The following is a 25,948-nucleotide window of genomic DNA, read 5'->3' as shown; positions in this document are numbered from 1 at the left end:
ACTCCCTTCATGCCAAAAAAAGGTTCTATATAAGGAGAAATTGACTGCATAACACTTTCATGTTTAACTGGTTATTTCAATTTCTCTAGTGATAAAGCATGTTTACGAGCTTCTTAATTAATTGAATTTTATTGCAATTAAAAATGAATGAATTAAATAAAACAAAAATCCATTCAATTATGAAACCCCTGAAAGGTTCTGAATATGAAGCGCCTGACGGAACCCTTTAAGGTTCCAAATAGAACCTTTTCTTCTAGGATTCTACAGGATCTCAATTAGAACCAAGCATTCTTGGTTAATGCAATGCATGTTTTTTTCAATTAGTGCAATTCAACAAGCTTTTTTGTTTCAAAATCATTTGGCATTATTTTACTTTCATACCTATAGTATCTTAATAAGAACCAATAGTGCAAATATTTCATGTGGACTCAATCAGACTGAGCTCATAAAACATAATTTTACAATAATTAGAAAAATGCTTGCATTAGATTCATGTCAGAGTTGCAGGCCACACAGTCACGTCGTATTATTCAGAAGCTCAGTTTGTAAATGTGATAATTATACGCTGCTAAAGTCCACAAAGGAAACGCATCATCCTGTTTGAACACCAAGTCACGCCCTGCTGTGAATATGAATATAAACTCATATTCAATAAATTCCCCTGACTGCATGTCTTCATTAGTAATAATTTATGACGAGGTCCCGTGTCATCCGCGCTCGTGAATGCGTGCTGGGAAGTCCGGCTCTTTTCAAAGATCCGATTCTTTTGGTCGGCTCCCTTAGAAGAGCCGGCTCTAATGGCTCCCAAATGGCTCTTCATTTAGTATCACTCGGAGCCTTCTATTTTAGCCCAATTTAGCAATTGTAAATGATTTGTATGTTGATAAGCACTTTTTTTTAATTCAGTGTTTTCATAAAACCCTTATTTTTATGCATTTTTTCGATACAAAAAATACACAGTTACTATTATTTAAAATTTTAATAAAACTTTAATTGAACACAGAACCTTAACATTAAAGGCATAGTTCACTCAAAAATGAAAATTAGCCCATGATTTACTCACCCTGAAGCCAGGTGTATATGACATTCTTCTTTCAGGCAAATACAATCAGAGTTATATTAAAAACCTCTTGTGTGTGTTACTCTTGTGGTGTAAGTCGACTTGTGTACGGCCATCTGCCGGAAGCTAGTTATTTTAGTCGCTAAACTTTTAAATATGGACATTTTTCTTACAAGAACGCAACGCTTTGCTTCAGAAGGCCTTTATTAACCCCTCGGAGCCATTTGGGACCCTTTTATGATGGATAGATGCACTTGTATGGACTGGTGCCCATTCACTGCCATTACAAACCCTGGAAGAGCCATGACATTTTTTAATATAACTCTGATTGTATTCGCCTGAAAGAAGATCATTTTAATTTTTGGGTGAACTATCCCTTTAAGACACTTAATTAGCCCCTGCATGCGGCTGAAGAGTCGGCTCTTCTCGTTCGCTACAAAGAATCGGCTCTTAGAACCGGCTCGTTCGCGAACGACACATCATTAATGCGTGCGTACGTACATGTGTGAGTCTCTCCGCCACCGTTGTACAGATGTGACCGCAATGAACCGTGTTCCCCGTTTCTTTCCACAACAAAGACTTATTAAACAGCGCTGCCTCGCAGGCCTCGACCGCCAGCCGCACTTCCACAAACACGAAGAACAGTTTAAACCTATTTTTTATACAGTCTATGGTTTAAACCCAGAGCTGGAGCGAGGAAGGGCCTCCGCTGATTCAAACCAGACGAAACTGCCTGCCTTACTCTTTAAATTAGTCCCATATTATGTCTGATTGTTTAGGAAGCACTTACAAACTTACTAAAGAGCAGTTAGCTCGAAAAATCTATCAAATAATTACAGGTCACTGGAAGAATAGCGTTTAAGCCCTGCTGTGAGTGAGTGAGTGTGAGGGAAACGTGTGTGTTTACACACGGATGAATAAAGATAATGTGTGTGACTTCAATAACAAGCTGGATTGCACATTCTTCAGACTCCATTGTGGTGTTTTTTTAAATTGAAATGTAGCCAGGAAGTGTGTGCGTCTGTGTGTGTGTGTGAGTGAGTGAGTGAGTGAGTGTTTTGTATGTATGTGCGTGTGTGTGTATGAGTGAGTATGTATGTATGTGTGTGTGTGTGTGTGTGTGTGTGTGTGTGAGAGAGAGAGAGAGAGCGCGTCTTGTATGTGTGAGTGTGCCTTTGTGTGTTGTGTGTCTGTGAGAGACAGTGTGTGTGTGTTGTGTTCGTCTGTCTGTGTGTGAGAGAGTGTGGGTGTTGGGTGTGTGTTTGCGTACGTGTATTTTTTACAGTCTATGGTACGTGCGTGTGTGTGTGTGGATTTTCACATTTTTCAGATTCCAGTGGGTGTTGTAGAAGAAACAAGTGTCATAAAAGTAAAAAGAATGGCACTTGTATTTCAATATACGTACCAACATATTACAGGTTACTTGGCATTTTTGTGCAGTTGCAAATGTGTTCTGCGTGCTTTTTTATGTAACTGGGGATTCTGGGTGATCGCAATGCAGTGGACGCAGATAGCCTATGTGATTTTAATAATGTTGCTACTCAGTTGCAGTAGTGTTCTGGGTGGTTGCTAAGGTGTTGCTAGGGTGTTCTGTTGTTAGTATGGCATTGCTATGTTTTAGGGTGCCCAGGCGTCCCCTTTTTAGAGTAGACTACTCAAAGGCCCTGTCCCAAATGGCGCACTTCATGCGGACTTTCGGTCTCGTGGACTTGAATTGCGCGTGCTCGCTGAGTCTACGAGTCCGTAGGCCGTCCCATTCAGCATTTTACCGCTCTGAAGTGTGCTCAGCAGCGCCCCCTTTGTACCCTTGAAGCGGTCTTCCATGAAGCCCGCATAGATGCAGGCTCCACGCACTTTAACTACCCAGGAATCCTTGCGAAAGGCCAATCAGACAACAGATGGGAGGAGATTTCACTCACGGATAATTGTTGACATGAAAATATTACTGTTTTTATGACCTAAATGTACATTTTACCAGTTGTTACCTACAGTTTATACAAACATTATGGTCATCGACCAGTGGTTGATGTCTCAAACATAATAATAGCGTGTTTAATAATACGATCGCATTATGATTCATTAAATAAATAGAACCGAATGGCAGGGCTTTACTGAGTCATATGTAAACATAGTATGAATATTGAAACCTGTAAATTGAAAAAAATATATTTAAATTATGTTTTAAAATTGTAATCTTAGTTCAAATGGAACATTATGTATTATTATGTACAACTGTATACATCATTTAAATAAGCATGATTTATCTATTGTCTAATGCCCAGGTGATATGCATGCATAATATCAAAATATAGAACTGTAAAATTAGGCTGTGTAGTGGACATGCAGATAAGACGTCGGAGCGCAAAAATGTGATTTCTCCTGTCCAACAACAACCAGACCGTTATTTCCGGCATGCCGAGCGAGTCTGTCCCAAAAATACCTCTCAATGCGCCCTCGTGGACTCGCGCCAAGGGCCCTATAGGTCTGCACTACATGACGTCACCAAAGTGTGGACTCTGAGGAAGTCCACAAGTCCGGAGTGTGCCATTTGGGACAGGGCCAAAACAGCCCACAGAGTGAAATGCAAGCAGTAGTAGAGTTACAGGTGTTTGCTTTGACCAACAGAGAGCGCTGCTCGCTTTAGCCGCTTCAAGTCGTGTTATCGTTATCTTCGTCTTCCTTTAGTTTAATGCTATTATGCTACCGCTAGTTTTGTCAGTGAAAACCTGGTGAAAACTCGATCAGAATGAACGACCGCAAGAGTATCACCGTCAGCTTCAAAGTAAGGCAAACAAAACTGACACACAAATACATAAACTCCCAAATACATCTGTATACGCAAATTACATTTACCACTGCGATTGGGTGCTTGCATTCATTTCCATTCAGTAAAGAAAGCGCGTGCACGCGTCGTCTCGCAGTTTATATGGAATGCCATTAACGCCAAAAACATGCTTTGGTAAATCTTCATCACGAAATTGTGACAAACTACGACATAAAAAGTCGAAATTGTGACAAACTAAGTCATAATTTTTTTTTTTTTTTTTTTTTTTTTTTTTTTTTATCGAAATTATTACATAACATATACTTGTCATGATAGACTTTTTCATCTTTCTTTTTTTTTTTCATGTCATAATTATGATTTACAAAAAAATTTAAAAAATTATGTATGTGGCGGCTTCCAAGATGAACCGTTTTAAATAGTGTTGCAATGCATAACAATATAAACATTTTTAAAATATATATTGTGTGTGACTGTCAATCATGAATTTTGACGAATAAATGAACATTTGAACCATTAGCCCATTATGAGAGAAAACTTAGCTTATGTTTATGAAATTATAATATAGAGATTCCAGTTATGCATATGAGAGTTTAAGTGTAAGTTATACCCATAACACTTTATAATAACTTGACGATATTGCTGTATATAATCTTCCAAGATTAGGTTATTAGTTCAAACGAATTCAAATGTTTAAACATTAGTAATGCTTGATTAATAGTTTCATCATGCATATGCATATTTTGTGCTGTTAAACTAGGCTATGTGATTTCTGTAAATGCATAAGAACCATTTAAAATTGTAATGAGATTATCAGAAAAAGGGTCTGATGTTGTTTGTCATGTTTCTGAATTAGTAATTCTTCATTAATTTTTCCAGTGCCTGCTTGTGCATTTGTTGTATTGTGAAATGTTAACCTTACAGTCTGAAACTGAACTGATACCATATTATTTGCTCTCAATTATTTGTCCCTGTTCTTTTTAATTCGTAGATAACAAGACTGGAAATTTCAATGATATAATGTCCCCCGTTTTCTTTTCGATCACCTTAAGCCACTTAATTTGAGGCATCAATTTATATAAAATAAGAGTGATGCTTGACTTAGCTATGAGCGTTTAGTGTTGTTCCTGCGAATGCTAAAGCAGATCCCTGATGGAAACCCTGTAGTTTGGGTTGAGTGGTTAGCGAGGAATCCCCTGGTTGTGTGTAAAACACTGAGTGTAGTAGTTAAAGGGTTAGTTCACCCAAAAATGAAAACTCTGTCAGTAATTACTCTCCCTCATGTTGTTCAACCCCGTAAGACTTTCGTTCATGTTCTGAACAGATATTTTTGATTAAATCTGAGAGCTGGCTCACTCCTCCATAGGCTTCTCTGTTATTGAAACTTGCCGGGCCAGAAAAGTGAGTAAAGACATTGTTAAAATAGTCCAAGTGACTACAGTGGCTCAACCTTAAGTTTATCAAGCGACGAGAATACTTTTTGTGCACAAAACCCCCCAAAATTAACGACTTTTTTCAACTCTTCATTTTCTTCATTTTCTCTGAGTGAGTTAACGTAGTGTAACAGCGCAGCGCTTCTGGGTTGTACGTCAGAACGTAGGCTCACTATTGGCCGACGCTGGTCATGTGTGTGATGCGTGTGATGCTGGCCAATAGTGAGTAGGGCTGTCACTTTTGAGAAAAATCAAATCCGAACGGATATCGCATATCAAGCAATGTATTCGAATATCTACGAGTAAAATGTAAAATGAAGTTAACGAACAACTCGATCCATCAAGAAACGCCACATGGTCGCTGAAATTCACTGCGCTTCATGAAGAGTTTTTCTTTTGCGTGAAAAAGCCGCTCGCCGGAGATGAGTTAAAGATAGCGGAGTGCATTCATGATTAGGCTACCGGTATAATACTCCTCCTGGCGCCGGGTCTGAGTGAGTCATTTACTATCTTACCTTTGTTCTTTGATTAACATTAATGACACTTTAAGACCAGCCGCTGCGGACAGAGACGCCATCTGACACGCGTCCCATGTTCTCACAAATCTCTACGTTCATTTAATTTATTTAAATAATTTAAGACTGCTCTTATGAGGACACTCGACAAAACGGACATTTGGCATAATGTGTGTGTTTGTTCAAGCCCGAAAGAGAACTCGATACTGACACGCGTCTTTTCTGTGGGTCGTGTGTGTGTGTGTGTGTGTGTGTGTGTGTGTGTGTAATAGGCAGGAATTCGGTCTCTTTAGTCTTGTCGTTATCTTCCATTTTCAAAACAAGCTGGCTATTGGCTATTATTCGCTTGATTTGGTCACGGGCCTACGCTACAGTACGTTTAGAGCGGCCGCTACTGGATGAGATGGCCAACAATAAAATAGACTGACTGTAAAAAATGTGCAAAACATGGCACTTTAAAAACCGGATAGTTTATTTATAGTTCGATTTCGGATATTTCACGTCATGTTCGAATGCATAATCGAATAAAAAGTGACAGCCCTAATAGTGAGCCTCCGTTCTACTGACGTACAACCCAGAAGCGCTGCGCTGTTACACTACGTCAACTCACTCAAACCCACATAGAAGAAAATTAATAGTTGAATAAAGTCGTTAATTTTGGGGGGTTTTGCGCACAAAATGTATTCTTGTCGCTTGATAAACTTAAGGTTGAGCCACTGTAGTCACTTGGACTATTTTAACGATGTCTTTACTCACTTTCTGGGCCGGCAAGTTTCAATAACAGAGAAGCCTATGGAGGATTGAGACAGCTCTCAGATTTAATCAGAAATATCTTAATTTGTGTTCTGAAGATGAACGAAAGTCTTACGGGGTTGAACAACATGAGGGAGAGTAATTACTGACAGAACTTTCATTTTTGGGTGAACTAACTCTTTAATGTTTAGACATGTATTGAACTGAACTGAATTATGACACTATCTTCTGTGTCTAGCTGAATTGAACTCGTTTCATAATTGATGAAACTTCCAGTTATTGCACTGAAGTGAATCAACAATGTATAATGACTGGTTGGGTATCGTTTGAATTTTAATGATTAATGATTCCGATTCTTATCGATTCCTAATTTCGATAAGGTACAAAAAAAAAAAACTTGGATATCATTCACATTTAGTCTTATTGCAAAACATTTAATTTTAGCTGAATATCATATAACAAAAACATCAACAGGCTAAAAAATAGTTACGCAAGGAACGTTTGCCTGTGGTTTAGAAATACTATATAGCAAAAACAACTAGATTAACTAATATAAATTTCAAGCATTATTAAAGACAAGTAAATACACAAAAATAACTCATAAAAATATATCAATTGCAGCAAATGATAAATGCAATTGAACAAACATACATTTGAAATACAAAGTCTTTTAAGATATTCAGGTACACAAACTAATCAAATGTAAAATAACACTGCATTTTATAAATAAAATAAACATTACAAATATAGTTATAAAAGTTATTCAGTCAAGAACAGCGAGTGAATGTTCTCTTTGTCTTTTGTTGTTTGATTAGTGTTATTATAGAGAGAGACGCTGCAGGAATTATTAATGTTATTATAGAGACGCTGCAGGAATATTAGGCTGCTGTCCCTTTAAGAGCTGCACAATATACTGTTGTGTATATACTAGTGTGCGTCGTCTCACACTTGAATGGTTTAAAGTCATGTTAAAATGCTCACAAAGGAATTGAAATTAAAATTTTATAACAAGTATCTGATTCCTGACCTCAAGTATTCGATTCCAGAATTCGATTCCAAACCCTTAAAATTACACATTGTGTTTTTAAGAGCTGCAGAATTTGAATTTGTCTCATATACATAGTTTGCATCAGTGATTCTGTTATTTTCCTGTTTATTACAGTGAAGCTGCTTTGGAAATCTGTATTGTATAAAGCCCTATAGAAATAAAGGTGACTTGAATTTAATGTATAAAACATTTTAGAAACGTGTGTGTTACAGGTGGACGGTGTCTGTCAGCGGCGTGTGAGTGTGTGTATGCTTCTGTGTGTGAGAGAGTTCTGTTGTGTGTCTGTGTGTGTGTGTGTGTGTGTGTGTGTGTGTGTGTGTGTGTGTGTGTGTGTGTGTGTGTGTGAGAGAGAGTGTGTGTGAGTGCATCTGTGTGTGTGAGGGAGACTGTGTGTGTGTGTATGCGTCTGTGTGTGAGAGAGTTCTGTTGTGTGTGTGTGTGTGTGTGTGTGTGTGTGAGTGCATCTGTGTGTACGTGTGTGTGTGTATGCGTCTGTGTGAGAGAGTATGTGTTGTGTGCAAGTGTGCATCTGTGTGCGTGTGTGTGTGTGTGTGTGTGTGAGAGAGTATGTGTTGTGTGCACGTGTGTGTTGTGTGTGTGTGTGTGTGTGTGTGTGTGTTCTGTTGTGTCTGTGCGTCTGTGTGTGTGTGTGTGTGTGTGTGTGTGTGTGTGTGACATTTTTCAGATTCCAGTGGGTGTTTGTTAAAATTTAAATATAGCTTATAGAAGAAACAAGTGTCAGAAAATGTTTTTTAAAACCATTCAGCCTCTGGATGAGATGCGCGTGTGTGTGTGTGTGTGTGTGTGTGTGTGTGTGTGTGTGTGTGTGTGTGTGTGTTGTGCGCATCACAGGTGGATGCTGTCTCAGCGGCTCAGTTCCCCTCAGCTCCAGTAGGGGGCGTCGTTCACCAGGCCGGCGCGTGTAACGTGGCGTGGGCAGCTCGCGGTGGCTCTGGTCAGGCAGACTGGAGCCCTTGGGCGCTGGCATGCAGCTCAGCCTTCGGGAGCGGCCCCCTCAAAAACCATCTCCTCAGGGGCCACACCCACCGCTCGCTCTCTGTGGGGGACGAGTGTGTGTCTCAGAGCCAGCGCATTCAGAGACCGCTCGCCTCAGCCAGGGGAAGTCAAAGCATTCGGCTTTATTTTCGAGCCCAGACTGCGTGGCATTCGCTCGCTCGCTCCAAACGCGTGTAGTTCACATGCACATCTGGGAAAGTCTGTGTACAATCACTTCCTCCGAGTCTGAGACGAGAAACTCAAACTGTCCTTGACCTAAACATCAAATGTCAGGTTTTTTTGGATGGTGGTCTTGACTTTTATAGCACTCCTGAGTATGAGTGAGAGAAAATGGCCTTACGGTGAGGAGGTGGAAGCGGTGTTTTCTTTAGTGATGGTTATATTTCACCACCATCATGTGCTTTAGCTGCAGGGTGTGTGTGAAGCGTTGGGTGGTCCGAGCTCTCCTTGGGTTTCAGACCTGCCGTGTTTAAAGGAAGGGCTCTTTTTAGGTAAAATGTGCTTATTTTTACTCGGACCGCTTGCTTGAGCTCTTTCTATATGGCTTAATCTCATGAAAATGTGCAGGTTGCACCCCCCTAAAAAAAGAAACAGAAATGTTCTTTTTTTTTATTTTATTAAATTGTATTGCAGCCGAAACAAACATACCCAAGATAATACAGATATTCATCATCACAAGTTTTAAGATTTTCAGGTATTCAGGTACAGAAACTGCACTCAAATGTAAAACAACACTGCACTTTATAAATAAAATATACATTACAAATGTAGTTACAAAAGTTATTCAGTCAAGAACGAGTTTTTGTTTTTTGATTAGTGTTATTATAGAGACGCTGCAGGAATATTAGTGTTATTATAGAGACGGAATATTAGGCTGCTGTCCCTTTAAGAGCTGCACGGATCCAATAAACTGTTACACGTGTGCAACACTGAAAACAGCGCGTTGTCTCCCCCTACCCTACATTTTTTTTCGGAAACACGCGTGACCTTTCAACGTGATTGTGTGTTGAATCGCAACTAGTGGAAGATGAGCATTTGTGGTTAAAAGTATATAAATGTTTATTTTGTTATAAATGTCGGCTGGTTTGTCTAGATAAGACTCTTATTCCTCGGCTGGATCGTGTCGAGACTTTGAAGCTGCACTGAAACTCACATCTGGACCTTCAACCCGTTGGACCCCATTGAAGTCACTATATGAATAAGAGGAATAAGAGTCTTATCTAGACAAACCAGCGGCCATTTTATAACAAAATAAATATTTGTATACTTTTAACCACAAATGCTAGTCTTGCACGTCCACAACTTCACACGTTATGTAATCATGTTGAAAGGTCACGCGTGTTCCGGGTCAGAAATGTAGGGAAAGGGCGAAAAACTCAATCTCGCTTTATCCTCCAACTTCAAAATCGTCCGACATCATTGTTTTAACTTTTTTTTTTTTGTAAATGGCGTTTGACTTATTTGCACGTTGGCTTTGTAAACACTAGGTCTGTACTTACACCTACGTCACGCTTGACCTTTCAGCGTGATTATGTAATGTGTGTCGCATCACAGCTAGTGCAAGATGAGCATTTGTGGTTAAAAGTATATAAATGTTTATTTTGTTATAAATGTCGGCTGGTTTGTCTAGATAAGACTCTTATTCCTCGGCTGGATCGTGTCGAGACTTTGAAGCTGCACTGAAACTCACATCTGGACCTTCGACCCGTTGGACTCCATTGAAGTCACTATATGGAGAAAAATCCTGGAATGTTTTCCTCAAAAACCTTCATTTCTTTTCCACTGAAGAAAGAAAGACATGAACATCTTGGATGACGTGGAGGAGAGTAAATTATCAGGAAATGTTAATTCTGAAGTGAAGTGAAGTAACTTCTGTTCTGTCACTTGCCAGATGTGATGCAGGGGAACTTTGTCATTAATGTTATTTATTTTATATATTTTTTGCAGGTTTTTAACCGATGCAGTGCCGCTTCTGAACGCTTTCTTCATCACATCAAGACATCCTGTTATGCAGTGTTTTTCCTTGCTTAAAATAAGGTATTTTACCAAATATCTTGTGTTGGAATTGCTTTTTTTAATAACGTGATGTGATAAAATGTCAAACCTGCTGTCTGTGTGTAGTTTTATTTATTTCTTTTGGGACAGTGAGAAATAAACAATTGCTACTACAATTTAAAATTTATTTATTTATTTATTTATTTTAGCTGGACTAGTAGTACTGCAAATACTATAAAATGGAAATAACATTGAATTTCTTTCCTATTACACTCTTAAAAATAGAGGGTTTTAGCAGCAATGTCACAGAAGAACCATTTTGGTTCCAGTAATCAGTTCTTTAAAAAAAAAAGAGAGAACATTTTAATAATCTGAAGAATAATCTGAAGTAGGCCTACTTTTTGTGCAATGGAAAGATTCCATGGAAGTTAAAGGTTCTTCATGGAACCATTAATGCCAATAAAGAACTTTTAGAGAAATAAGAATTGTACTTTTTTTTGCATTATGGGTATGAACATCTTTTGGAGGGAAATGTGCCTAATTGTAATGAAAGAGTCACAATGCAGTTTTTTTTTTAATGCAAAATTCAATTTCTGATTTATTTAAACATTTTGGGGTGAATTGTGAGCTGGACATATCCTGACAGGTTTCACCCATATTCTCGTCTTAATCTTTTGATTTTCTGAATTGTTCTGTTTTAAAATGGCATCATTGGTTGTGTGTTTCGAGTCAGTTGCATGAGCGATGTTAAACTCTTGTTAAACTGATGATTTGTGGAGGACACTTGTGGTGAAGCTCATGGGGGCGGACAGCAGCACTAGTGGTAGATCGGTGCCATGTTTAGTATAGTCTAGAGTCCTGAGTAACCAGTAATTCATAAAATTGCCCTCTTTGTTATGATCATACTGGCTCCTTCAGGCCCCACACAGTTTGACATCCAATTCATGAGTATTTCACTGTCTTCAGTTAATGACCTGCACAACCAAAGCTGTGTTTTTTTTACTGCTGAAAGGTCTGTTGTAGAAGATATTAAGATTTTTCTTTTTTTATCCCATCTTTCTCACTTATTTTTCCATAGGAATTCTTGTGTTTTTGTGACCACACGGTCTGGAAAAAGCCATCTCGCTGTGAGGCGAGTTTGTCCCTGACCCTGTATCTCCCTCTTACCACATTTCCATCTCAAAGCCACTCACACACGTCTAATCATTTCACTTTTTCCTTGCGTGGCAGCGTTATTAAGAAGTTTAATTTGCTGAGGGCTCGGGCTCAGAGAGGAATCCAGGGAGAATTATTGCATTGATTCCCATTTAACCACAGCGAAATCCTCGGTACTCTGATACGGAGTCTAATGATGAAAGCATATAGACCTTAAAAACCCCAAACTGTAAAACCGCTCCAAAATGAGTTGTGCATACACTTAAAAAAAACATAGTTTGTATATATATTATATCTTGAAACTGGCCAAAAATGATGATATTTCATCTAATGGTCTAATGGCCACAACGACTGTAAATTAATGTAAAAAGGAATGAAGCTCAAATAAGGTTTGAGTTAATATGATGTTTATGAAATCCAGTTGCATGAGTTAGCATAGTCAACATTTTGCATAGTCACATTGCAATCAAAAATCTAAATTTTAAGTTCTAACTTAATCTGGGTTTAACTTGTGGCAAATGATTGCCTTACGTTTTGTGAGTTCTGCCGATGTATTAGTGTTTACAGTGTGCGTCACGAACCATACATTGGTTTCAAGTCTGTTATGATTGGATGATGCAAATCAAGAAAAAAGAAACTAGCTATGTATCCATCCACCTATTTATATGCACATATTGGGATATCACATAAAAAAACGCTGGATGGAAACAGCAATTTTAAAATCTGCATAAAAATCATAGCCAACATGCTCAGTTGAGGAGAATAATGTTTTATCCGCTACGAAGACATGCTCATAAACTACTGGAAACACATTTACCGAACAAATCCCTCAACAAACACTCAGGTGACTTTGGTTCAGAAGAGGCTGTGATTGGATAATTGGAATAACCAGCGGACCAATGGCGTCGCAGCGTCTCTAATGTTGGTTTGGTGTGATCAGAATGATTTGGTGTAATTCCCTCCAGAAGCGTCTCACACACACGAGTGTGTTCCCGAACACCAGCATCCGAACGCTAGAGAACACGACAGCGTTTACTGTGTTTCGTCTGACACTCGGAGACACACTCGTTTATGATGGAGGGAAAAACAGCCGGATTGCAGAAACTTGCAGTTTATTACTGATATTTTGCTCCAATTTCTCAGGAAGTGATGATTTTGTTCTCTTGAACACATGGGATGGAAACTCTGCTTTATTCGCAAATGTTTTATGCGATATTCCAATTTTGTTAAATGCAAATAATCGGAATTTTGTACAGTTTGTGATCATGTATTTGGTCGCCATTTGATTCGGAAGTAGAACCAGTGGAGAACCACTTATTTTCATCAATATACATATTGATGCAAATTATTAAAGGAAAATGTTTTTTTTGTTTTTTGTGACTCCAGCGCAATCAGCCGCTCCCAAACGCCCTTCATTAACACAATCATCTACTGTGCTTTCCACAGCCCATTACCTCACCCAGAGAGGAAGACTTTTCAATGTAAAATCCAAAAATAGAAAAGATAAAAAACACAAAATGTCTCCCTATAAATCTCTAATTATAGATTCCTCTCCTGCCGCTTTGAAGGAAGCTGTTAGTGGCTCTTCAGAGTGATAAAGGATTTCCCAATAAACTCCTGGCTCTTATACACCACTACACCTCTCCTTTCAATTTCAGCCCGTTCAGGGTGTGGGATTTCTGATCCTCAAAGGGAAATAGGAAAGCTATTAGCCCAAATGGGGAAACCACATGCAAATCGTTGGGAAGGCAAACCCTCAAACTGGGCTGAACGCTCCACATGTGGCGCTCCACGCTTTATATCTCCAAGTGTTCAGTAAATATAGTAAAGGCACACCCATTTTAAACCTTATTTTTTTCACTCTGCTGATCATGTAATGTTCGTGTCCTGTATGTACACAAATATGCCTCAGATGTTTCTCCTAAAATTCCTCGGATTAAATAAAGTTGACATCCGGAAAGAGAGCTATATATATAAAATAGAGATGCACCGATTTTGGCCGATACCGATAACCGATAATTATTTATACTTGAAAGCAGATAACCGATATATTGGCAGTCTCAGCATTAAAATCCACATCCCAAACACACAATTATAATGTTCTCATTATAATTTTATGGAGCCGATATGAAAGACTTGCACTGTATTTTCCTTTTTTGAAGTGATTCTAATCATATTTCAAGCAATTTAACACCATCATGTTGAACAGTGCGCATCTGAAGTGTCTCAGCTGAAGGACATAATACATTATTTATCCGCTTTAATATATCGGACAAATCTTCTTATCGGGCCGATAACGATAACTTTAAAAATGAACCGATATCGGCCGATACCGATATGGTGGCCGATATATCATGCATCCCTAATATAAAATGAATGTGGAAAGCGGCTCAGATCATTTGATGAGAAACGTTTGAGTTTATTAAACTAGAAACGTGTATATCAATTAATACATTTAAGACCATTATAAAAAATGTGGTAAAGGAGACATGTAGTTGTTTTTCTTGAGAGGTCCTTGTATTTGAATGATTTTTGCATGATTGTATGTAGTATTTTACTATGTTGTGTTTATGCATGGCTGCTACCTTTATGGCCAGGTCTCTCTTGTAAAAGAGATTTCTGATCTCAATGAGACTTCCTGGTAAAATAAAGGTAAAATAAATAAATAAAATATTTTTAGATCTCTGTTCAGTGCAGACTTCTAGAGGAGACGCGTGTGAGATTCTGTGTGCATCGTACATCATCACAGAAAATAAAACCTTACCGTAACTACATTAAAAATGCATAATTTGTGAAAATGCTGTTCATATTGATTGCATGCTGATTCATAATGGTAAAGGAGAAATCAAGCATTCTGAGGCTTTCATAACCTGGCACACTGCAAGTCTACTTTTCTTCTTCAGTCAATCGTTCTATTCTTCCAGTTGCATCACCGTTTTGAGTCACTCATGTCTTTGCATATGTTTCCATTCATTTGAGAAGTAAAGTCATGAGATCAAATGAGCAGACGAGACTTGAGATAAATGCATGAATGGAAATGTATTAGCATCCCAACCATTTGCAAATGCACATTAGCGTTCGGAAAATGAATATGATTCTTGCTTATAGCTTTAACCTTTCAACACTCTCTCGACCTCCTCAATTATAGTGAGCTGTATATCGGCTAAATGACTTGATGAACTATTTCATCAGTGCCATCAATATTTTCCAGGAAGAAACTATGCATTTTAAAACGTTTGTGTTATTCTGTAGTAATGAGCTTGTATTAAAAGCCACAAAAAACACGGGTGAGTCTTATTTACAACCACCAAAGTATGACTGTGGATTAAGGTCCAAAAAATGACCTAATCTAACATTTAAATCTGCCAATAAATCACTGTGTGGTCTTTACTGTAGTGTTTCTGACAGCAACGTGATTCATCATGTCCTTAGAAATAACACTGCCCCCTATGGCACCAATCTAATTAGCCAGTGCAGGTCAATACTATGATTGCAGAAATTAGTGTGTGTGTGTGTGTGTGTGTGTGTGTGTGTGTGTGTGTGTGTGTGTGTGTGTGTGTGTGTGTGTGTGTGTGTGTGACACAGGGTCAGTTGAGGAGCAGACTGCTAAATATAGTCTGTGTGTTACTGTAAGGGCCAAACTCTCACAAACTACAAGCTTGCTCTGACCATGCCTTGTAATTGAGGGAGAAAATAAAGAATGAAATTACATGTTTATTTTTGAAAACAATTTTAATCTTCTCTCCCCTCATTTTGGAAAAAAGCAACACCCACAAGGACACTCAAAACCGAGATGGGCTGTCGGAAGGCCGTTCCAACTGTTTATTCACTTGATGGATGTCTGTAAGCCAGAGAAAAGACTCTGAACAGCGGATGACTTCTGTGTAGTGTGTGTGTGTGTGTGTGTGTGTGTGTGTGTGTGTGTGTGTGTGTGTGTGTGTGTGTGTGTGTGTGTGTGTGTGTGTGTGTACACGGAGTGTGTGTGCGCTCGGGTATTATGGTATGGAAAAATGTAGGTGGGAAAAAGCTAAATATTTCTGTTTCATTTGCTTAGACAGAGTAAAAATTCAGTCGGTATGAAGAAAGCAAACATATTAAATATAAAGGCTGTTTTTGATTTTCATGCATTTGATAAATGACTAACTGAATTTCCAGAGGTTTCACAACACAAAAGACATCATTTCTCCTTTTAAATTGTTAAGGGTTTTTCTTCTTATTGTGTCATAATTGTGTCTGCGTTAAATCAGGGTGTGATGATTAGCTGAGAGATTGTTTTAACCTATAAATGGACAGGGTTAGAGTAATTATACTTTCTACTGCGTCTTAGAAGAATTATTCATGAACCCTTCATGCCAAAAAGGTTCTAAGGAGAAATTGTCTTAAGTGATTGCATAGCCTAATACTTTCATGTTTAATTTTTATTTATTTTTTTGTATAGTGATTAAATGTTTATTAGCTGTTTAATTCATAAAATAATTTTTTTTTAAATATTAAAACTAAATGATCTCATGATAGAACCCCTAAAAGGTTCTGTTTATGAAGTGTCTGATGGAACCCTTTAAGGTTCCAAATAGAACCTTTTCTTCTAAGAGTGATACATTACTGTCGAACTGTAAAGACGTTTGACTGAAACTAATAATAAATAAGACACTGTGATTCACTTGATATGATTGACATTGTCATTCATTTTTATCACACTATTTGAAATGTATAGCAGCATCCAAAGCATTTCTGTGAACAGATTAATGAACAATACATTGTACATAAAATAATTATATATGCTTAACATGTGAAAACATTTCTTTCATGAAACTGCATGTAACGTTGCTGTCTGTAGTGTGAGATCTGGGTACGTGTGTAATAATACATCTGAAAAAACCCTGTTTGTAAACTAGCATGCTATCAGCCGGTATGTGTGGGGAAACTCGTATTTGTCCTGCTGATATATGATTGCTTCAACTAGTTTAATGATTTTAGCACAGATTTTTTTTCATTTTAAATGGTTGGTGAAATTTCACTTCCTCATATTCACATAGTTTTAGAAAAATAAAAATAAAACATTACCGTTTTTGACTTTAAGCAGTGATAGTTGTCTTTTACTGAAAGAATTTTACTCTTCTCCTAGTTCAACATGTAAGATCATTTTCTTTACGACAATATGGACACTCAAGCACACATCAACATTTGCATATGAAGTATATTGACAAGTGTTGCTCCCTTTCAAAGTTTAAAAATCTTTGCTATAGCCTATATTGAAAAAGTACATTGCAAAAGCATATCAACTTTACACAAACACACAATATATATAGGCCTAGCTACATATAATGTGTGTGTGTATACAATTTAAGGCAGTTTTTTTTTACAGTGTTCTGGACATGAACACAGTTTTGAGCTGTAAAACCAACATGCAAAACCACTGATAAAAAAAGAACATTTGTGCAATTTGTTGCTGATATATATAGGCTACTGTAGGCAACATATAGTCCTTATGACAACTTATGTGTGTATATGTGAATGTGAACATATTAAACAAAGTAAACAAAACAGTATATTTATAAAGTCAGCCTGTAAATCAATAATAATGTAATTACATATAGGCTTGTCTGAATGTTGGAATCACACAGTGATCGAGCAGCTGTTGCTATGTTTACCTCTTTACGCTAATGCTATTTCTGTTCACGAGCATATTAGCGCAATTTAACTTTTGATTTGAACTTTTAACCTTGTTAAAAGTTAAACTTTTAAACTTTTAATCTATCTTCTTTAGAAAAGTAGAGGAACATGTATATGGGCCATTCTACAGAATTGGTGCAAACTGCTGTCTGACAACCAAAAAACACATTTAAAAAGCATTTAAGTATTTAAATTTGAGATGTTTAAGATCCTTTTATTATCTATTGAATCCCACAATAATATTTAAAATATAAGTAAGCTTAATATATATAAAATCATCATTTATTGGGTACTTTCAACTGGGAGGGGGCTGTCCCGAACCCTAACCCCGAAATTTAAACTTGTGAAAATGATATTGAAATATTTGTTTTCAATTTTTTCCATTGTTGTTTTTAAAATTTATTTAAAAAAATAAATAAAGTAAAAAAAAAAACACATTTATTTTATATTTTATTTTTAAATCATGAAACTTTATGTAAAAAAAATGTGTCCCGCATTTTCATGTCACTACCGAAACAGTGTGTGTTTCAGGCCATTGGCTGAGACTGATTATAACCACACCTCTACATTTTTGATCAGGAAATACTCCTGTGTGCCTCTCTCTCATAGCCTCTCTCTCATTAGAGATAGGTGCCATCATGTTGAGGGAAATGTGTTCAAAAGTCTGAAAATCTGTGTGAAACTTTAAGGGACATCACTACCAATCATCTTTTTTTTTTTTCAACTAAGCAAACTTTTTTGTGTGTAATTCCATAAAATGTAGTTTTTTGTGTGTGTACAACTGTTCAGAACTGTGCTAGGTAACCATGTGCTGAACTAGCCTCAAAAGTGTCACTACCGAAACAGTCATGAGCGAAACATGCCATGTTTTGGTAGTGACAAAAGGGAACACATAATCATTTATTCGGGGGAAATAAACAGAATTTTTGTCCCGTTATGCAAATCATTAGTATCTTAGTATGTTTTAGTAGTATTTTAGTATGCAAGTTAAAATTCTGTAATGTGATGTGGTCGCTAACAAAACATTACTGTCACTACAGAAAATGTGCCGTCACAACCGTAATGGATGTTTTGTCTAAATAAAGTATACTGAATTATCAACTAAGATCTTATTATAGTGTTTGGTTCAATGTATATTCAAACTAATGAATCCCTAACTTTGAAATCAGTATGATTAACTTAATGCCTTTTACAGAGAAAGATTGGGTTCAAAATACAACAAATCTTATAAATTACACTTGAAATATTGTTAAAATTTTAATTGTTATTGATTTACCTGTGAAAACTTCTTTTTTTAAAATAGCAAAAAATATATTTACAAGGTAGATGTAAACAACATATTAATAGGTCAATATAAGCCTTCTCATTAAATTATTTATTATTGTGTTTCGGTAGTGACACATTTGGGGAGAGGAAAAATATTGTAAAACTTTCTGAAAATACAATATGATAATTAACTGCACAATTACTAGAAATGTGTAGCCTATACCTTGGATATTATACAATTTGCAAACATACAAAATTAGTGGAAAAAGACACCTTTTTTTCCAAGACGTAGAATGGCCCATATATAAAAACAATAGGCTACATACTTTTGAAACCCCTAACTTTTTATTTGAATTCTTTTGTAAGGGTTCATACGGACGGAAGCTTGTTTCCGACACGGAATAATAAAATAATAATAATAATAATAATAAATAAAAAAATAAAAAAATAAAATTTCCTCAGAATTGCGAGTTTATATCTCACTATTCTGAGAAAAATAAATAAATTCGAAGAATTGCGAGTTTATATCTAATTAGGAGTATCAAACCCCCCATAAATCGCAATGTGCGTTCTCTCTCTCTCTCTCTCTCTCTCTCTCTCTCTCTCTCTCTCTCTCTCTCTCTCTCTCTCTCATTAGGAGGCGGGTCTCCCGGGATCCTCATAGGAGAGTCGCTGCGCTCGTACGGAGTTTATTTCAGTCAGAGCTTCAGTTTTGAGCGTCTCTCTCCTGCTTTTGGACTGATCTTCACAGGATTGCTTTTCCTCCGGGATGGCCGCGTCGATTCTGGAGGTATGGAATACATAATCTGATCTGAGGCCTGCCTGTGTATGTTATCAGTTTGCTTTTAGCCTAGAAATCGGATTTCTAAAAATATTTATATGTGTCAAGTGAACTTATACAAGCGCAAGGTTGTTTGAATTAGCACTGTATGGCTGTTTTGTTCAGATAAGCGTCTTCTGATTTAGTTAACTCACTTAAAGGTTATTGGCTAGTTTCAATAAGATATTAAAAGTAGAATGAGCTATAATGTCATAGTAAGTGTATAGAAAATTTTAATTCAGTCCATGTTGTCAAGAAGAAGTGTATACACTTACTATGACATTATAGCTCATTCTACTTTATACTTTTAAAGTTCCTCAATTAACTTATTCTGTAGTCTAGTTGTCTAGTTGTTATGGTGTTTTAAAGAACTCACTGATCTGAATGACCTATGATGAACCCTATTGAGCAAAAACAAAAGAAGCTAAACTTAAGAACCATTGAGGAATCTTCATTGTTCAGAGTTACAAGACAATCAATATAAGCCAGCCTGTAACCTAGACAGTGAATTATGAAAAAACTCTTAGACATAAAACTCTTGCGGCATTGGTTTTGGATGAAGGCATCAAATGTAAGCTCCACGCGGTAATGGGGAGCAATTAACCTGGAAACGGGAGCAGAACTTGTGCCAAGACACACACTCAGCGGGAAATATCATCACACACACACACACACACACACACACACACACACACACACACACACACACACACACACACTGCCTTACTCATTAATTTATCATCGCTTCCCAACGGAAAATGGGGTAGACCACTGCCATTCCAACCGTAGTCTGTGACTTTAAGGTGACATGTCGACTTAACATCTTAAGGTAGGGTTGGGGTTATCCTAAAAATGCCAATCAATTCTTTAATTTTACACTTTGATCACTTTTTTTTTTGCCATTCTATACTGAATTAAGTGTAAACATGGTTACCACATGTCACTCTGCAGCTGTGTTCATGCACTGGCATTAAATACTTGCGGAATCATGTTCAGATCATCTTGAAGTGATTGAACATCTCAGATCTCTAAATCATTGACATATTTATGTTGATTACTGCTTATTTTTCATTTTCGGTTTAAATGCACCGTCGACACTTTGATTGACAACATAATTAGAGTGTTTCTGAACTAAACAATTGTTTGTTAACTTCTTAACAAAATGGTATTGTTGAAAATCTCTTGCTTGTTGTTCACGAACGGATGATCACCATGGAGATGTAAACATGTCAAACAGGAACTCCATGTGTGGTGACATTAATTATTGTGTTTTCGGTGGCGGCGCATATTTCTGTCTAGACTAATGGCACAGGAAGGATGTTTTACGCACTACTTCAATGCATTTATAGCATAGTTTTAACAAACCTGTTGCCTGATCAGTGCTTTCGTTCTCTTCCCAGGAGGAAACACGTTATGGATCCAGTCCCTTGGCTATGCTAACCGCAACCTGCAATAAATTTGGGAGCACCAGTCCAGTCCGAGACTCTGCAACGCCTGGTAAAGCGGGAAGCACAGCACCAGTTAGGAAAGCCTACAGCATGACCTCTGAACTCCAGAGTCCTAAAAATGGACGAGGGAATGAGGGCGTCGCGGACACTTACAGCGGCTCCTTCAGCTCCGCCGGTGGTTTGCTAACGCCAACCGGAAGCCCTCCTCCGGCTCCTACGGGAGCGTACGGCTCCGAATACAACCCGTTCTCCACTTTCCAGACCTCGAGTGCCTCTCAGGACCCTTCGCTCTTGGGGACCAAAGCTACAGCGGACTGCCTTGCAAGTGTCAACACTTACTTGGACATGACGCATCCATACGGCTCATGGTACAAGAGCATCCATTCCGGGATCACGGGCTCTCCTGCGAACGCCACTTCTTCTTGGTGGGACGTCCACACCAACTCAAACTGGCTTAGCGCTGGGCAACCTCAACCTGAAAGCCTCCAAGCGCCGTTGCAACCGGTGGCTTCGCAAGCATCCCTAAATCCACAGATGCAAAGCTACACTCCCGATTTTACGCCTCTCAATCCAGCGCAGTACTCATCCGTAGGGTTGAGTTCGTCTTCACACTTGCTCCAGTCCTCACAGCACATGATCCCACAGGACATGTACAAACCCAAGCCTGTATCCACATCTGGAATCCTTGACAATCCAATGGGGGTCAAACCAACTCGAGGTTCGGGCGGATACACCGGCGGCTCCTCCACCGGCAGGTCTTCGTGCGATTGTCCGAATTGCCAGGAGCTCGAAAGGCTCGGAGCGTCCGCCGCGTCCCTACGCAAGAAACCGGTTCACAGCTGCCACATTCCCGGCTGCGGAAAAGTCTACGGAAAAGCTTCGCATCTAAAAGCTCATCTTCGTTGGCACACGGGCGAACGACCCTTCGTGTGCAACTGGTTGTTCTGCGGAAAACGCTTCACTCGCTCCGACGAACTCGAGCGCCACGTCCGCACACACACGAGAGAAAAGAAGTTCACGTGTCTCCTGTGCAATAAGCGCTTCACTCGCAGCGACCACCTTAGCAAACACCAGAAGACGCACACTGAAACTAGCATGCAAGGGAAAGGGCCGGAAGAAGAGGCCGAGACCAGAGGAGCCGAGGAGCCGACGGATTCCGGTAAAGTGGATCCCGTCGCTGGGATGCAGGATCCTACCGTTGGTGGAGAGGAAAAGAGCAACACGGGGAATGGTGTGGACAACAGCAGCGGGCTTCTGGAGATATAAACGATAACCGCTGGATGAAGACTCTGACGAGTGGAGCTACTGGTGCTAAGCTGCGCAAAAATGTGTGCAAAAAAAAACCAAGAAGCAAAACACTACCAGACAAGTTGTGGATCGTAAGATTTTTAAGGTTTTTTAAAGAAGTCTCTTCTGCTCACCGAGGCTGCATTTATGTGATTAAAAATACAAAAAATTGTGATATATTTGTACAATGTAAATCAGCTGTTTTCTATGTGAATATATAGTAAAGTGTCATTTGTTCCTGTGATTTCAGCATCATTACTGTGATCAGTATCACATGATCCTTCAGAAATCATTCTAATTAATATGATGATTTGATGCTCAAGAAACATTCATGATTATTATCAGAGTTGAAAACAATTGTTTACATTTTATTTCAGGATTCTTTGATGAATTGAAAGTTCAAAAGAACAGCATTTATCTGAAATAGAAATAGCTTTTGTAACATTAAACACTACCGTTCAAAAGTTTGGGGTCAGTAAGAATTATAATTAAATTTTTGGGGGAAATAAATAAAATAAATCAATACTTTTATTCATCAAGGATGAGTTAAACTGATCAAAAGTGACAGTAAAGACATTTATAATGTTAGAAAAGATTCTATTTTAAATAAATGCTGTTCTTTTTAACTTTCTATTCATCAAAGAATCCTGAAAAAAAAACTTTTTCAACACTGATAATAATCATAAATGTTTCTTGATCATCAAATCCTCATATTAGAATGATTTCTGAAGGATCATGTGACACTGAAGACTGGAGTAATGATGCTGAAAATTCAGCTTTGATCACAGGAATAAATTACAGTTTAAAATATATAAAATAGAAAACACTCATTTTATATCATCAAAATATTTAACAATATTACTGTTTGTTTTTTATCAAATAATGCAGCCTTGGTGAGCAGAAGAGACTTCTTTTAAAAACATTAAACTTTAGACTGGTAGTGTAAATATATATTTTACCAACTGTTTTTTAGGAATAGTTGAATGAGCTCCACGTGAGCGGTGTATCATGAACAGTTTCTAGACTGGCAGGTTTTGAAAGAAACACTTTTACACAAGAGCTTCAGACACATGTTTGTCTGGAGTGAGGAGTATCTTTAAAGATTTTAATGATTGAATTAATTTGTTTTACCTTTCCTTCTTTTCGACAACTTTCAGTCGAGGCTGTTTTAGAAGCCCAGCGTTCGGCCGATTCAGACGTTTGGGCTTCCAATCGATGCACATTTCGTCCTTGTGATCGTTTTTTTTATTTAATTCAAATTGATTTCTTTTTTTTTTTCTTCTTTTTTTTTTTTTTAATCCTGTGTCTTAAAACACTTTGTTGAGGACTTATTACTTTGATCTTCAGTTTAGGAGGCAATCTGGTGTACAGTGAACCGTATTCTTCTATGTCATTATTGGTCCTGTCGCTTATCATTGTTTAATTTAATTTCCTATTTACATCAAATCTAATTTATGTTTTAAATTATGAATGTTGTGTTTCACTGGTTTTGCTGAATGGAGGGAAACCATGAAGCGAGTCATTTATGAATAAATTAAGTCTTCTCATTCATGTGATGGTTTTATTTATTTATTTATTTTGACAGATCATTTTTAAGTTCTTTTGATTCTGAATCTTTTACCCCAAAACAATTTAAATCTTAAGAAAGGCATTTATATAGGAAACATCATCTTTTGAGATCAGTGGGATAGATTTTGATGAATTGATTATAGATATAAGTCAAACTGACCACAAATCATTTAGTTAAGCATTAGAGCTTTACAACATCTGTAGGTTTATTATTATTATTATTATTTGTGTGAATTTCACAAAACATTTCAAGAACATCAGGTTCTATTTCACCCTAAAATCAAAAACGAAAGAAAGAGGAATATTTAAGCTTAAGCTTAAAAATTAACCAAAATAAACCAAAATTAAGCATCATTTTATAACATTTTAATCATTTATCATTGCTGTAATACAAAAAATATATATTGATATGGTAAAGTCAATGGTAAAGTATTTATACATCATGGTCTCATTTATCTGTTCATTTATGTTAATTTACATTAAACATTTAAATAATAAAGTAATTTTTACTGCAATACAAGATGTGTTACAGTCATTAGAATCATCTCTGAGAATCATCAAATGAAAAACATCAAAAAGCATTACAGTAATGATGAATTGGTTCAAAATGCAAAACATTTCTGTATTTCTTTTAATTTTAGGATGAAATACGGCTTGTTTTTGTGAGATTCAGTGCATCTGTTTTTAATAGACTATACTAAAAAAGACATCTAACCATCTGAAAGACTGCGGATATATACAGTACTGTTTGTGTAAAAATAATAATAATTGCAAGAAAACAACTTTATGCTCAGCCATGACATGTTGTGAGGTTTGGCTTGGAAACGCACGAGTCACACCAGATTATTGAATCCAGAAACGCTGCATGTGGTGATGCCATAAATCAAATGTATGAATGCTCAGAATAAGTCGACCACAGAGTGTGAGGAAAACCTTTTTTCTCCAACAATGAAGTGTCATTGCTTTGAATGTTTGGCCTGTGAGTAATGGTTTGCAGAGGGGAAAGAATATAAAAATGGATCTTTTCCTCATGTTCATATATTCCTGGTAATATCTCACTTTCTTTGGGTTGCTTTGCCCTTCGCTCCTGATCCCTCAGTCGTTCATCCTATGGCTCAACAAATGCTTTAATTAGTTTTTGCAGCACTGACAAAGCAGAGCTCTCAGTCGACACAAAGAGTCTCTCAGAAGGAAATTAAACTCCCCCGCTGTCTGCGAGAACCAATTACCCCCAACAGCCCCACCACTGGACAATTACCCCCCATCTGCCCCACCACTGGACAATTACCCCTGCAGGACGGCCCACAGAAGATGTGAGGAGACTGACTGACCACTCACTCAAGTCCTTTACAGTGAAGGGGTTTATTTGTGCATTTATTTTATTTTATTACAGCACTTGAAATATCTCATTTTTATTCTTTACAAATATATGCAAATAATTCCCCTCAGCAATAGTTTTTATAAATCTTGTATTTTTATGAGATTCGAGATTAAGTGTAAAAATCTCCCAGTTATATTGTCAGAATGTTCAGCATTCGGAGTCTAAAGTGACATGATGGCGTCAACGTGTTGAAATTAGACTTCTTTCTTTCTTTCTTTTTAAATAGTTTATTTTTAATGTGAGGAGTCACTGGACTGACCACTTAAATAACTAAAGAGTTTCAGGAAATTATCTTTATGTGAGTTTTTTATATTTTATTACAAGACAATAAAGAAAAGTGAAGCAGCATTTGACATTTCTATTTTTATTCTTTACAAATATATGCAATTAATTCAGCTCACCAATACATTTTTTTTTATAAACCTTTAAGATTTAAAGTTTTGAAATGTGCCACTCCACTTACATTGTTAGAATGTTGAGCATTCAGAATGACAGGACAGTGTCGACATGTTTGCATGTGGAATTGCAATTAGACTTCTTACTTATTTATTTATTTATTTATTTATTTAATTTAGAGGAGAGACTCCATCATTTGACTGACCAATGAAGTAAAGAGTTTAAAGAAAATTATCAAGTCCTTATACTCTGAGTGCTTTTATTTGTTTTGTTTGTTTTTTGTTTGTTTGTTTGTTTCATTTATTTTAATTTTATTACAGCACTCATGAGGAAGAACTTGAAATTTCTCT

General features: G+C 37.3%; 1 protein-coding gene across 1 annotated transcript; it reads left to right on the top strand.

Annotated features, from left to right (window-relative positions):
• Positions 1–10,603: 10,603 nt before the first annotated feature.
• Positions 10,604–22,704, top strand: sp7 (Sp7 transcription factor). Its single transcript, XM_082136455.1, has 3 exons — positions 10,604–10,645; positions 19,335–19,487; positions 20,918–22,704. The coding sequence occupies exons 2-3, from the start codon at positions 19,467–19,469 to the stop codon at positions 22,229–22,231; spliced, it is 1,335 nt and encodes a 444-aa protein (XP_081992581.1). The 5' UTR covers positions 10,604–10,645; positions 19,335–19,466; the 3' UTR covers positions 22,232–22,704.
• The last annotated feature ends 3,244 nt before the right edge of the window (positions 22,705–25,948 follow it).

The sequence above is a fragment of the Leuciscus leuciscus genome (assembly GCF_965113295.1).
Source record: "Leuciscus leuciscus genome assembly, chromosome: 14".
NCBI lineage: Eukaryota > Metazoa > Chordata > Actinopteri > Cypriniformes > Leuciscidae > Leuciscus > Leuciscus leuciscus.
Note: the sequence above shows the minus strand (reverse complement) of the source record. Positions and strands in the feature narration are given on the sequence as shown.